The sequence below is a fragment of the Vigna unguiculata genome, chromosome 10 (genome assembly GCF_004118075.2).
Source record: "Vigna unguiculata cultivar IT97K-499-35 chromosome 10, ASM411807v1, whole genome shotgun sequence".
Taxonomy (NCBI): domain Eukaryota; kingdom Viridiplantae; phylum Streptophyta; class Magnoliopsida; order Fabales; family Fabaceae; genus Vigna; species Vigna unguiculata.
Genome location: NC_040288.1, coordinates 21,919,304 through 21,934,053, shown reverse-complemented (window position 1 = coordinate 21,934,053; position 14,750 = coordinate 21,919,304). Strand labels below are relative to the sequence as shown.

The following is a 14,750-nucleotide window of genomic DNA, read 5'->3' as shown; positions in this document are numbered from 1 at the left end:
CTCATGTTTGGCACTGTTTGGGAAGTATTTCTCCAGGAATCTCGTCTTGAAGGAAGTCCAAGTGATCTCTTATGTCCGGGTCCACATCAGCTACTGCATTCCCACCCACCAGTACTCAGCATCCGCCACTAGTAGGAAGGTGACGTAAGATAATTTTTGTGCATCAGTGCACTCTATGACTACGCAAATTTTCTCGCACTCCCTTAGCGAAGCATTTGCCTCGTCGGGAGTGGCCTTGCCAGAGAATTTGGTTGGCCTGTGTGTCATGAAGTCCTCCATGGTCACATGGCAAATAGGTGCCACCATGGCTCTAGGTTGTGTTGCGATAGGCAGCATCGCATCGACCATCCTATGTATAGCATGAGCGATATCATCAGCTCCAGCAACATTCCTCCTTGTTCTGTTAGTCATAGCCTAAGCACGCCACATTCTCAACTGTTCACACTAAACAAATCCAGTTAAGTCTTACACAGTACAAGGTTAGCAATCAAAATTCAAAATAGTCTCGCAAGCGAAACACTGTAAGCTCACTCCTCAAAGACCCCAAAATTCATTTTGAAAACCTTTGCTCTGATACCAAATGTAACATCCCGTCAAGATATTACGGATTTAAATAATAAAATAAGGAAAACTATAAATACGTCTCAATTAATATCACATCATTCCCCAAAATGCGGGAAATTTAAAACTTTTATTATATCAATAATAATCCAACAACTATAATTATAAACTCTATTATACTATCCAAAAGTTGTGTAATACATGGATTACAATTTATTCCAAAAATCACAAAATATAAAACTCTTAAGCTATCCCCGCTCCGTAGCTAAGCCTCACCAGAATCACCTACAACAACATCATCTGCTCACGTATATCGCATACACGATCATCGCCAATCACAAGCAGATAGGGTGAGCTTAATAGAATAAACATATAAATAAATATACATATATAAAAGACACTTATTTTTATATATCATACAATCACGCCAGAGGAATTTTTCCTCATTTGATTCCATATCAAATGGCCACAACCATGTTATTCGTGTTCTACATCTTCTAGTGATTACCTCAAGATGACTTGTTGTCATACCTATCGGCCACAACAGATAGAGCATGTGTGGGAAAGCATTGCTACGGATCATACACTGTAACGCCAGATGGAGTTCCCAAATACAAACATAGTTCGGAACGTCCCAAGACTACTAAACTCGTCAACTAACTACTAAGGAGGGCAATCTATCTAGACCCATCCGTACTAGCCACAACCAGCACACTCACACTAGCAACACTCGCCAACCCGAGCTCAACTCAAGGGTTCCTCGTGTTCATCCGCTATCCTGAGCTCAACTTGAGGGATGCCATTCTGAGTTCACTTAAAGAATGCCACATGCTTAACCCTTATCTTGAGCTCAACTCAAGGGATACGTTCCGAGCTCAACTTAAAGAACACCAACAAGTCAACCTTTTAAACACCACTAAACTTTTTAGGTCACGCACTCCAAAGTAAGCAACCCCAATTGTATCACGGTATCGCTTGGCGTAGCACTCTAGGCGCCAGGCGCATCACACCTCTAGTCCGCTTGGCGGGGGACGCGTACCGCTAGGCATGTGGCACCTCAGAAACACCTACGTTATAGATATCGCCTGGCGAAACCACTCACGCCGCCAGGCGCACACGATCCAGGTGCTCTCTATTTTCACATCTATCGCTTGGCGGATCCACTCTGTCACCAGGCGCTGTATCAGTACAACAAAGCTTTCTGATTTAGGTTGTCCAACTCTGATGGCACACTTACAATAGATACTAACACCCACTGTAACTTTACCAATTTAACTAATCAACTACCAAGTGATTTAACCTTATTACCCAATCTCTTTCTTTTTCTACCATTTAGATTCATAATCTACAATTACAATTAAGGAAACTAGCACAATTCTAATATGGTCATGTCACAATATACCACTAGTAAGTTTATATCTCATACATTTTATGATATACTCCAATTATTGCATAAGTCTCTGCCAACTTCCATACAACATGTCCATCATGCTTCAACAACATTCCCACTACAATTCCAACTACACCCATTTCCAAATCTTACCACTCTACGTTTCAGTTTACTTCCTCACCAACCCAATCTTGTGACTTTATCACTTGAATTCTACTATTATAGCACCCAAACCTGGTCAAGACCATTTATCGCTTAGTGATCATACATAACCTGTGGCACTCATTTCCTATACTTGTAGCCTTCACCCATCATATCTAAAATTTCCCTTTGGCCCTCGCACACTCCACATTGCCCTCTAACCTTCCCTACTCACCATAACACACAAATCCTAATTTTCTGATATGGCGCCTGGCGGCAGCCAAGGTGTCGCCAAGCGGTTCCTGCAATTTCCAGAAACCCCAATACCTTCATGCCCTGCGAACCCTAAGCCATGCATACATCTTTGTTTTCAATCAATTGCACAGCCCCTTAACATACGCTTCTCGTCCCAAGCGCATTCATTCACTCTGTCCAGTACAACTAAACTACCAATTCATCATTAGGATAACAGAACCCTAAATTTCCAGCCCTAAAAATATCTTTCCACTGTTCCATTCAATCATGCCCTCAAATACGTAAATTTGAATACAGTTTGTCATCAAAAACATTATTTAACAATTTCATTTAGCTTTCCCCCTCATCAAAATTTTCCAAGAACCCAGAAAACCCAAAAATCGGACAAATATGGCTCGCGTCGCCTGGCAGTTATTCATCACCGCCAGGCAGATCAAATAGAAACCCAGAACTAGTGCATAAATCATGTGTCGCCTAGCCTTGGGAGTTTACCGCTAGGCGATTCTTCTTCAAGAACCTAAAATTAACTCAGGAACGATGAGTCGTCTGGAGTCCGGTCATCACCCGCCAGGCGATTTTTGGAAAAAATCCCAGAAACGTGAATTTCATACAATTTAGACAGTTTAAATGCACTTATTCATCATACAGTTCATCCAATTATACAATACATAATAAAAGTATGATTTCCAACTCTCCTAATCTGGTTTCCCCTGCTTAAAACTTGAGTATCCCTTGATTCTCCCCTTACTTCCAATAGCCTTCCTTAGCTCCCCTCGATTCAGCCCAATGCCTCACTCAAACCTCACCACTACCAATAACGAAAACAAGGCTTAATGATAATGTTAATTACCATTCAATGGTTCTTTATGGTCTGTTTTTCAGCCACCCTTGGCTACTCCATAGCCATCTAGGGTTTCCATGTCCTTTCACCTTCATGCCAAAAGAAATTTTGGCAAAAAGAAAGTTTAATTTGGGTTCACCAAGGTTTTAACCCATACCCATGCCAATGTCAAATCAATGCACAATCATTCAATCAATTCATGTTTCGTGATGATTATTATAATTCTATAGTTATCTCATCATTCAACATGCTCAATCATATTATTAAAAACAATAATAATTAAACAATACACAATTGGCATACATAGGACTTGAACCTTAATCAATATTAAATGCCATAAAGGCTCCCACTACTCGCATTTATTAATTAATTAATTATCTTATTAATTAAATTCCACAGGTCTTACATCCATGCCCTTTGACTCCAAGTACACTAACACTCTTCAAAGCAAAAATTTAACCCAAACATCACAATACTCTATTACAAGAGTATAAGAAATAAGAATAAGAAAAAGTCAAATACAAATTTAAAGTGTCTTTTCTCTAGGGCAAAAACACCATGGATGGAGTCCGTTATATAATCTCCAACACCCACTCTCTAGCTTATTCTAGGCAATAGGAGACATTTCAAGACGTATTATTTTTATCAGAACAACAATATACAAAACTGAGCCCACAAATATATTGTCAAATATTATTAACCACGTTAGGTTAATAGTGCTAAATGGGCCCCTATAAATCTATATAAGGACTCTATATAAGGAGAAAATATACTAAATAAACCCCTATCTCAATCCCTTAATTTTAGGAATTTCTTACAATCAAAACTATATTTACTGGACAGGAAATGTACAATATTTACACCCATATTTCAATAGTAAGTACTAGACTAATTTATTAATTTATCATATAAGAGAAGATAATTTCAACTACACTACGATCATCAATTTAAAGTGCTAAATTAAGCCATCGGAAGATTGTTAGCCGAAAACAGATTTTGCACCTAACAAGTACCACAAGTACACTACTTACTGAACTTAATAATCTATATATTGTTCAAATTAATGCCAACAAATACTTCAGACATTTAATTTCATAGTACAATTGATGGCTCTCCCCTCAATCTAGATGTTCCAAAGCATGAAGAAGAGTTCATCGAAAGAATAATGGCACGGAAGCATGTAGATAGATGAGTTACTACTTTCGGTTTGGTTTCTGGGAATTGTAGAATGGCGTGATTTGGTACTCTCAAGTAAGATAAGACCAATTTTCAAGAAATGGTGGCCAGAGAATACACATGGGATGTTCTAGCCTTTGCTTTGGAGACAAGCATTAAAGCACAAAATAAATTGACAACATAACTACTAATCTCAAAATCAATTTACAAAGGAGAAGACACCTCTATTTATAGGCTAAGGTGTCTTTAAATTTGGAAATGCAAAATTCTAAATTCTCCAACTTGGCTAGCTTGCAGTCCAAAACATAAATCCTCTCCTATAGGAGAAGGACTTGTGGTCACTCAAGAAGGTGAAAATATTCTTAGAATGTCATATGACCACTAAGAAAAACTCTCCAATAAAAAAATGACACATGGTCATTCTCTCCCAAAAGAGATAAGTCTCTCTCTTGCCTTCCAAGTTACCATGATAGGTGCATATTACCTTGGAAAAGTCAAGGAAGAATGCACTCTCAACATTAATGAGTTTTCTAAGGCCCAAAACCTTATGCTATTTGACCCAAAATCTTATATTACTTGACCCAAAAGCAATCCCACATTACTAGATCCATAATAGAAAGCCAAAAATAAATCTGAACTACTAAGATATTTACTAATAACCCATAATGATAAAAGCTTGGACCCAACTGTCTCAAATGACATCAACTCTTCATGATTATGCTTTGGTCATGCTAGAGCTATGCCATCAACAACATAATGGCAAAAACATGAACGTAACTTCGTACTTTATGTATAGAATCGATGCAAATAAATTAGAGATCAATGTAACTGAACACAATTTCAAAAGCAAATCTAAAAAGGTAGTGTATGTGTAAAGATGCTCTGATCCTCGTCGTAACCAGAGATACAGATGCACAAGACAAACGCTAAAAAAGCATCCACTGGGGAAAATCAACATGTGTATATACACATTTTAATAGGAACACATTATGTAAAACAGAAAAAAAAAATAAAAAAAAAATTTGGGGCCAAAATAGGAACCCATTCCATTCCAATACACATTATTCCATCTATACATGTACACGCTAAGGTTGTTGCCTAATGCCAAGGTACAGATGAGTGCCCAAAAACCCTGAGCACATAGCCCAACTATTTAGCTATCTGAATGTGTTGAATTATCAGTATTGGCTCTTCATTCCAGTGCCGGACAGAGCTGAGTGCGGTTAGTCTCGGTAAGGTCTAGACTAATTCAACCTGAGAATCGCAGTTGAATAGAAAATTCCACCACATCATCATGTGGTTGCTTACATTTTAGCTCGCGGTAGATGATTCTTTAGATTTCTCTGTCACTGTGTCCTTGTCTGAGTTGCTTGTCTCACCAGTCTGTGTTTGACTAGTTTGTGTTTGACTTGTTTGTGTCTGAGTAGTCTGTGTTTGACTAGTTTGTGTCTGAGTAGTCTGTGTCTGACTAGTTTGTGTCTGAGTAGTCTGTGTCTGAGAAGTTTGTGTTTGAGTAGTTTGTGCTTGACTTGAAACCTGAGAATCGGATGCAAGTCCAAGAACAACCAGCACAGCCCTAAACACATTCAAAAACCTAGAATCAATGTCGTTCACAAACAAACACAGTGGCTACACCCCTCCGAGAAAGATACAGTTTTTAAACAAGAATGAAACGAGTTCACCATCAAAAGATGTAGAGAAAGCAAAGAAAAAGATAAATTCATGGCATTGTTGTGCCCAGTGAAATTTTGAACCTCGGAAGTTTGGATTGTATATCTTGCTGGCTAGCATGTGCAATCAATGGTGCCTTCAAGGCTGAAATTCTATTTAATGCATTCTCCAATTGTGCTGGAGGCAGCTGCTTGCAAGCAAACACCACACGAAAAAGCTTTAGAACATATGTTTTAAAATTTAAAAAGCTTTTAAAAAGACCATCTAAACTCAGAAACTCCAAAAAAATAAAGGATGTGTACCCAAGAAAAAAAAAAAAGAAGAGGAAATTAAACTAGTGAAATTTTCTATATTAAACTGGTGGAAAATGAAGGAAAACGACTTACTTAAAACAAGAATTAAGTATGAGCAATGTAATTATTTAAAAAAAGAAGTTAAAAGCAACTGACTTCTACATTTTATTAACCCTTCCCAAACCCATTTGGTAAGTGAGGTCTCGATTAACAGATATTAAGCTCTACCATTGAATGTCATCTAAAGTATTTCTTCAGAATACAGACCATGCAATTCTCTTCAGATAAAAAAAAAATAATTATAATAATCTAACTACTGCAGTCATATTTCCAATTGTATGAGTATCACTAATCTAGCATGTAGAACTGCCACATGACGGAGAATATCAGCGGCATAACATAACAGTACCCATGCATCAGGGTTAGTTACGAAAAATCACCAGGTGGCAGTAAAGCCATACTCTGGGATTGAGATGGAGCAAAAGAGTCACAAAACGAAGCAACAAATGGGAGGATTTCGCAACACGAAGAACTCATGCAAGTGTGCCAACTCTGATATTCCACTGGACCATAATTTTATGTAACTAAGCATGTTTCAGAAGCTCTCCGGATAGCCACAAGAAAACGTACAAAGATCTTGTGATTTAATAGACTTGAAATAAGAATAGAGATTTAGAGTGAATATGAGAAAGTTCTTAAACCCCTCTCAAGACTTTCATATTTATAATATCTTCATATACATCAGATACAATGGACATAAGAGGATTCTAGAAGATATTTCTAGGAACTAAGATCAACACAAAGTACAAAGCACCTAATAATAAACCTCATTAAAGGTCATTTACTCTAACAAATAGAATAAAGTACAATTTGAAAGCAACAGCATTAAATTACGATATTAACAGTTAACCCAAGAAATCACTAAAGTTTCTCTGCAGCTATTGTTCCACATATTTCATGCGGAGCGCTTCCTGTAGGATACAAATAATTGATATTTTCATCTTATTTAAGTTTATACGTTCATCACATAGAACGTGAGGGCGCAATAATGAACAGAGACTCAAAAACGAATTCAGAACTGTGCCGTAACTTAAAAAATGACAATAAGTTACAAGAGTAAACATAGATAATAATACCTGAAGCAAAACGCTAAAAGACTGTGGTTTCGTCAGCTGCACACACTTCAAGAATCCCACCCACAACTTCGGATATTTCCATATCTGCAACAGTTCATTTAGCTATGTGTAAGTACACAGCACAATAATAGATTACAAAAAACAAGACAATAATATATGAACCTGCTTCGTCACAAGGCGAGAAAGAATCCCCATGATAAAGTCCCCCTACAGTAATTTATACAAGTCAATAATTAGTTCGAATATATCAGTTAGAAAATAATCAAAGCTGTCATATTAGTGCGCAACAGGGAAAAGATAACTGGCAAAGCTTTAATGAATATATATATTTGGGGCTTCAAAACGAGTTTAAAAGTTGTACTTGAGAAAAATACAAAAGTAGAGAATGAATAGAGTGAATTTCCCTCTCTTGGGATCTCATAATAATAACTTTGAATACATCAAGTACAATATATAAGAGGAAAAAGAAGAGAATATGAAAAGATAAATCTAGAAACTAGGTACAACACAAAGCATACAACAACTTTACAATAAATACAATTTGAGCCTATTTATTCTAACACTCCTCAAGTTGGAGCATACAAATTGTATGTGCCAAACATGGAAAAAATAAATCTTATCCAAGGTCCTCTAAAGGATTGTTAATACATGTATAAGTTGATCATTTGATCCAACAAACTTCATGCAAATTTCAGTCAATTTATGTGTTTAGTTCTCTCATGGAACACTATATTAAAAGCAATGTGGAGAGCAACTTGGTTATCACAATAAATCTTCATTGGCTGAATCTCAAAAAATCTAGTTCTTGGAGGAATTGTTTTACCCACATACGCGCACAAGGGAGGGATGACATTCCTTAGCAACCTACTTTAGATGGCTAGGATTATGAAAGGATGTGTTTTGGGAAAGGAAAGATAAGAGAACAAAAAGATATTATCAGAATAATGATCAAATGCACCTGAGTCAATTATTCATAGACATTGACTCTAGATTGTGACATTCAAGTTTTTCAGAAACTCAGTTGTAGGTGATTCTGCTACACCGTTGGATTTCAACCTCATTAGAGAGAACTTTAGCTCAAAAATTTGAAATTTGGAAATGTTGACTACGTTGTCAGGAAAGTCATGTAAAGAGTAACAATTCTCTTGGGTGTGACGTGTCCATTAAGAGCGCCCTCTATCACCACACCCCTCTACTGCCATGACTTCCTTTTCCTTATGTAGAAACCATGGCAGAAAACTCAACATATTATTGAAAACTTCTAACCGTAAGAGTCGGAACACGAAGAAGTTGTGTCAAGTTTTCCATTGAAGGAATTTCCTATCCAATTAAAATTTGATCTCTAACATGATAAAAATCAACATTCATTGCACTGAGGAGCATATCCATAAAAAACTTATATCATTATCAGGATGGTTGAGAGTCGTGTTATCAATATAAGATACCAGAGACCCAAAACATTCTTTATGAAGTTATAACGGAAACCATATTGCGTTATGGCAAAAAGATTGCGATAAAAAAGAAATACCATGTATGCATATAGATAATTACAAAAACAAATACAGAAATATAATTGTGATGCAAAAGTAATGAAAGAGACAACCATAACTAATAATATTATGTCTAGAAATTCAAATAACAATAACATCAAATTCAAACACCACAAATTTCAAGTTGAAAACTTAAAATAACGACAAATCATAAGGCGACAGTGAATGGTGGCGAAGTAGCTGTGAGCAGTGAGACTGAAGAAGGAGAGGAATGGGTAGGGTTTTTAAGGTATTTGGTCAAAATATGAAGTGTTTATTGGGCCATTATGGCCCAATTTTTAACTAAGTTATCATTTGGGCTTTAAACCCAAAAGACAGAAAAGAGAACATATCTCCTGTCCCCTGCAACTAGGGTCTTTTTCCCAATAGTGCAACCCCTAATCATTAGGGTTTTCTTCTGTGTTGTTGCCCCTGCTCAGTAGGGTTTTCATCTCTGCCATATTCGTTGTTTGCCAGCTAACTGTTATGCAAAAAGCAGCTGCCATGAGAAATCTGCATTGCCACCGCCATATGTTGTGACGACAAGCACAAGCTGCAAAACCGCCACTGATTTTCGCCATGGCACTGTCATAACCAATTTTTGAGAACATTGCTTGAGAGAAGCCAATCAATTAGCAAAATCATAGTGACATTGGATATTGTTTGAAAAAATATTTTGGGCCTATAAGAGTGCTGAAAATATTGGGCTCTACTGATTGCCAAAGTAGAGCATTAAGCTGAAAATTGCTTTTTTCCACCTGTTAAACTTGATTTGGTGGTCCTGTACTCTCATCTTCTACGGTAGACCAATATCCAAGGAACCAAATTTCAACTACGGTAGACCAATATAGGTAGTTTTTCACATAATTTTCTCATGTTATTGAAGGAATTTCAGAAAAATAGGAGATAATTTGACAAGACATGTTGAATCAAGGTAAAGGCAGGGACATAATCCCGTAATCAAGGAAGATGATCCACCAAATAGTACCGAAATGAAGAACACAGGGATAAATGAGCTCAGAAGACTCTGACGAATCAAACCGTGGTAGTCCAAAAGGATTCCATCGACTAGAAGGCCGCAAGTCAGACACACGTGCCTAAGACAGAGAACATGAAAAGATATATCTAGGAACTTGGTATAGAACAAAGCATACAGCAGCTTTAAATAAAATTTATTGAAGTCCATGTATTCTAATAGTTGGAAACAATCAACTAACCGTGGAATTCTTTGATTCTAATCCACAATAAACAATTGAAAACATTACAACATTTCCTGGGAAATTTAAGGTTCTTACCAGTGATGGAAAAGCACCAATTGCTTGTAACACTGTACGCATGAATAGTAAAGGAGGAGGAATCTGCTCAACCTGCATTAAAAATCATTTGCCATGTGAGATCAACTAACTTGCAAAGGCATTCCAAACATATAAAACAATTTTCACATAACAGACCAACTGATTCAAAACTCTGGCAATAACTTCCTGCGTAAAAGTTTGTCGCTGCTCAAAACAAGCATTGCACGCATCTGTCACCTGCATATAAAAACACTTAGTTGTGCAATATGTTTCAATTTTTAATAAAACCAAATATCATCATATACCTACCTTTTTTAAGGGAATTCCATCCCTTTCAGGATCAATTCCATGAATTGCAATTAAAACTTCAGCCGGAGAAAGCACCGGACCAGATTGTGATGATCCCTGGGAAATAACTCTACAATTAATTCAATAACAAAAATCTACTCAACAATTCAGAACTATTTTTTTATTAAAATGAAATGTATAATATCCCACAGGGTTTGGTAATCATGGAAGTTAAAACTTAAATACAAGCACTATTTCATGTGTACGGCTGATACTAACAAATGAGGCATTGTTTGTTGAACTTTTACAATAATTTTATAAAAAGCAGTATTTTAAAAATACAGTCATTATTGTGCCTCAAATTGCAATTGTTTTTCTTTATTATTTTAACGGGAAATCCTCGTGGTCTTCCAGCAAAATATCAGGCATCACATTACGCATACCAAAAACTTTTTGATGAATATTCCAAACTAATTCGTACAATTCACTCCAAGACACAGACACAAAAAAGCTGTTCAGCAATTTATATCTCCAGCTTCATGATTATTAGGGTTCGACCTCCTATTACAAAGATCTGTGAAAGAAGAAACAAGGGAAAAGGAAAATATAGATAATTATTTTAATTCAAACAGCTACAAAATCTTGGTAATTAAGCTTGTTGTTGTGTTGGAAAGCTTGCATATATATATATATATATATATATATATATATATATATATATATATATATATATATATATATATATATATAGGTGCTCTTTCAAGTCTTGGGAGTGTGAGAAATATTACTTGATTAGTGGAAGGTTTTCTGAACCCTAGATGTGCCACTGGTGTATCTGAAAACTTTTGAAACTTCTATGCGCACTTTTCAGTTTCATTGTTTAATTGTTCGTTCCCCATTTGAGTTTCTGATCCAGCTTCTATAAACTGCTATCAAAGCTCTTTCAGGGCTCTATGGGTTATTACACATAGTGGCTACAAGAATGATGGAATCACAAGTGGAAGCACTACAGAGGGTTTGAAGCAAATTTGGGATCTTGTCTTGCACAACACGATTCACGCATGACACTGTTGGAAAAGATTGTGGAAAGATTTGTGACACAAGGATGTGGGAAAGGTGCTAGTGAAGCAAATGGTATGGGATGGATAGGAAAAGCAGAACGCTACTTCCGCTTGAGAGGGGCTCAAGAGGAGAAATTGGAAATGGTTATGGTGGCAATAGAAGGCAATGCGTTATCTTGGCTCAATAGTAGGAAATGTGCAAGCCAAATCATCAGTCTTGGATTGGTTTCAAAAATGCTCTCATTCAAAGATTCCAATCGGTTTTGATAGGAGACCCTTTTGAATCTTTGTTGACTCTGTAGTAGAATAATGAATTAATCACCCAGTTTGAAAGATTTTTTGGTGTCATTAAGGGGTTCGATGAGCAGTATTTGATGAGAATTTTTTTGAATGGGTTGTGGGAAGAGATCATAGCAAAATTGAAATTGTATCATAATCTTTCAGAAATGATGAAAAAAACCCACGCTACTGAAAGGGAGAATATAGCAGTAGTAAAGATAACAACGGAACAAAGGAACAACACCTCCAAGGAACAAAGGAATGGATAACAACACCTCCAAGATCAATGGCAGCAAGCAATTGAATACCACTCAGATCATCGCCAGAAGCAAATTATTTTTCTCAATCTGTTACCAGCAAGGGCAGGTAATGACATAAAGGCTAACAGTGATGGTCACAACAGAGGCAAATTTAAAAGGTTGACATAGTCAGAGCTTCAAGAAAATATCCAAAACAGAGAATGTTTTCGCTGTGATGAAAAATATAGTGTGAATCATGAATGCAAGAACAAACAACTTTATGCCATGACATTAATAGAAGGGCATGAGAAAGAAGAAGAGCAAAAAAACAGAGGAAGTTAGTTTTGAGGAGAAGCAACATGAAACTCAATTATATCGACTTCGTATAGCAGGAATCACAACTAGGAATTAGTTTCTGTAATCACAAAACATTTTCCACAATTCCACCTTGGGAAGAAGGTGCATCTTGATGGGGCAGATATTGTTAGGGGAAGGTCTATGAAGGAAGAAACAAGGGAAAAGAAAAATACAGCTAATGTTTTTAACTCAACAGCTGTAAAATCTGTTAGTAGTTAAGTTTGTTGTTGTGTTGGGAAGCTTGTATATACATATATAAGTTGTATATATACATATATAAGTGCGTTTTCAGGTCTTGGGTGTGATATTAGTTGATTAGTGGGAGGTTTTCTGGAGCCTCAAAGTGTCAGTGGTGTATCTGTAAACTTTTGAAACTTCTATACAAACTTTTCAGTTTTCTTGTTTGGGTTTTCTTTCCCGTTTTTGAGTTTCTAATCCAGTTTCTATAAATGGCTCACACCGTATGAATTCTATTACCAATATATTAACTACCATGCTTTGTTGTAGCTCTAAATAAGCTCTAGTATAATTATAAAACAAATGATTACCTGTAATACGCGACCAAGTGCTGTTTGGAACTTCTCCAAAGGAAGATTCACAATGTGAGGAAAAATCGGTATCACCTGACAAATGAATTGTTAAAAAACGTCCACCAAAGGAAAGGCAATGTCATTCAAGATATAGAAAGTAGAAGAAAAACAAGTCTTGCTTAAATGAAATCAATTTTCTTTGTTATAATTATAGAAATAATGAACCAATCCTACATAATCAAGAATACCTCTAGATTATATATGTATTATTAGAAACATTTTTATTTATTCTCGTCTAATATCTTTGTTATTAGAGGACATCAAATCTCTTCATTTATTGTATTAATTCCATTTTCACAATATAAATAAAACATTTGTATTGTAGTGTTATTAGATCCACTATTCACATCTCTGTGAAACCCATTTTTTAGTCCCCATGTGACATACGTACCAATTTGGAGTGAAGATCTTTCCCTTTATACCAATGACACATGTACAGCATGTGCCAAAATCTACACTACTTGCTCCATGACATTTTGAGGATCTTGTGTTCGCTTATCCTAGGCAGCTTCATGCTGCCTAGCATGATTTGATAAGGTCCTTCAACCATGTGTATGTGAAGGAATTTGATTAACGCAGTATGTTCTTTCTGACCTTGGGCTTTGTTTGGCTTGCCACAAGAGTATGTTGCTACCCTAATCAGGTTTTGGGGTCACCAATAAAGCCTACTCAGACATCCACATCATTTGCACTCTGTTAGATATTGTTTGATATTATTAAGATATTGTTAGATATTGATAACCACAATATCAAACAATATCTTCTATTTAATCTTTTTATTTTCAGTTACTCTTTTTACTTATACATCTCTCTATTATAAATAGATTACCCTATGTGTGGTTTATACACAAGGGAGATTAATCTCAATCCCTATTTTCTTTATTCTCAACATGGTATCTAGAGCTTAAGGTATCTTTTTCGTCGTCGTTGCCTCTGCCTTTGTCGTCGCCATTGGAGCCACCGCCTCTGCCAGATCTCCGTCGGACCTTCGCCGGAACATTTTTGGGGTGATGCTATTCTTACTGCCTGTTATCTCATTAATCGCATGCCTTCTTCGGTTTTAAAGAATAACATACCTCATTCCATTTTATTTCCTCATGACCCTCTTCATCCCTTACCTTTAAGAGTTTTCGGGTCTACATGTTTTGTTCATAATTTCAGTCCTGGTCTTGACAAGCTTTCTCCTAGATCACATAAGTGTGTTTTCTTAGGGTTTACAAGATCACAAAAAGGATACAAATGTTTTTCTCCTTTTCTTAACCATTATTTTGTGTCTGCAGATGTCACCTTTGATGAGTTCTCCCTTTATTTTAAGAGTCAAACTTCACCCCTAACTCCATCTAGTCCTGACAACTCTTCTAATACCTTTAATGTTCCTCTTGTTTGTGATCCTCTTACTGTGTCTTCTTCACCATCGGTTCCTGCTCCACAGTCCGCTTCTCCACCACCTCTTCAGGTTTATAGTCGCCGAAACCGATCACAACTACCACCATGTGACTCCACTCAAGTGCCAACTGCTCTGTCTCCTCCGGCCCTGACACCTGAGTCTGACTTTCCCATTGCCCTCCGAAAAGGTATGCGTTCTACCCGTAATCCCTCTCCCCATTATATTGCTTTGAGTTATCATCGCTTGTCATTACCTTTTTAT

At 36.6% G+C, this 14,750-nt stretch overlaps 1 protein-coding gene across 4 annotated transcripts in view; it reads right to left on the bottom strand.

Moving 5' to 3' along the window:
- Positions 1–5,166: 5,166 nt before the first annotated feature.
- LOC114166221 (symplekin) overlaps positions 5,167–14,750 on the bottom strand; it is a 31,367-nt gene continuing 21,783 nt past the window's right edge. The window contains exons 20-27 of one of the 4 annotated variants that reach the window (XM_028050916.1): positions 13,061–13,135; positions 10,598–10,693; positions 10,445–10,525; positions 10,289–10,360; positions 7,627–7,671; positions 7,465–7,548; positions 6,119–6,222; positions 5,167–5,940 (exon numbers count right to left, since the gene is read on the bottom strand). In XM_028050916.1, coding sequence (XP_027906717.1) covers positions 5,676–5,940; positions 6,119–6,222; positions 7,465–7,548; positions 7,627–7,671; positions 10,289–10,360; positions 10,445–10,525; positions 10,598–10,693; positions 13,061–13,135 — 822 coding nt within the window. In that variant the 3' untranslated portion in view covers positions 5,167–5,675. Of the gene's footprint in view, positions 5,941–6,118; positions 6,223–7,464; positions 7,549–7,626; positions 7,672–9,907; positions 10,091–10,288; positions 10,361–10,444; positions 10,526–10,597; positions 10,707–13,060; positions 13,136–14,750 lie in introns of those variants that run through there. The other 3 variants (XM_028050917.1, XR_003599875.1, XM_028050918.1) reach the window with 3 other exon arrangements.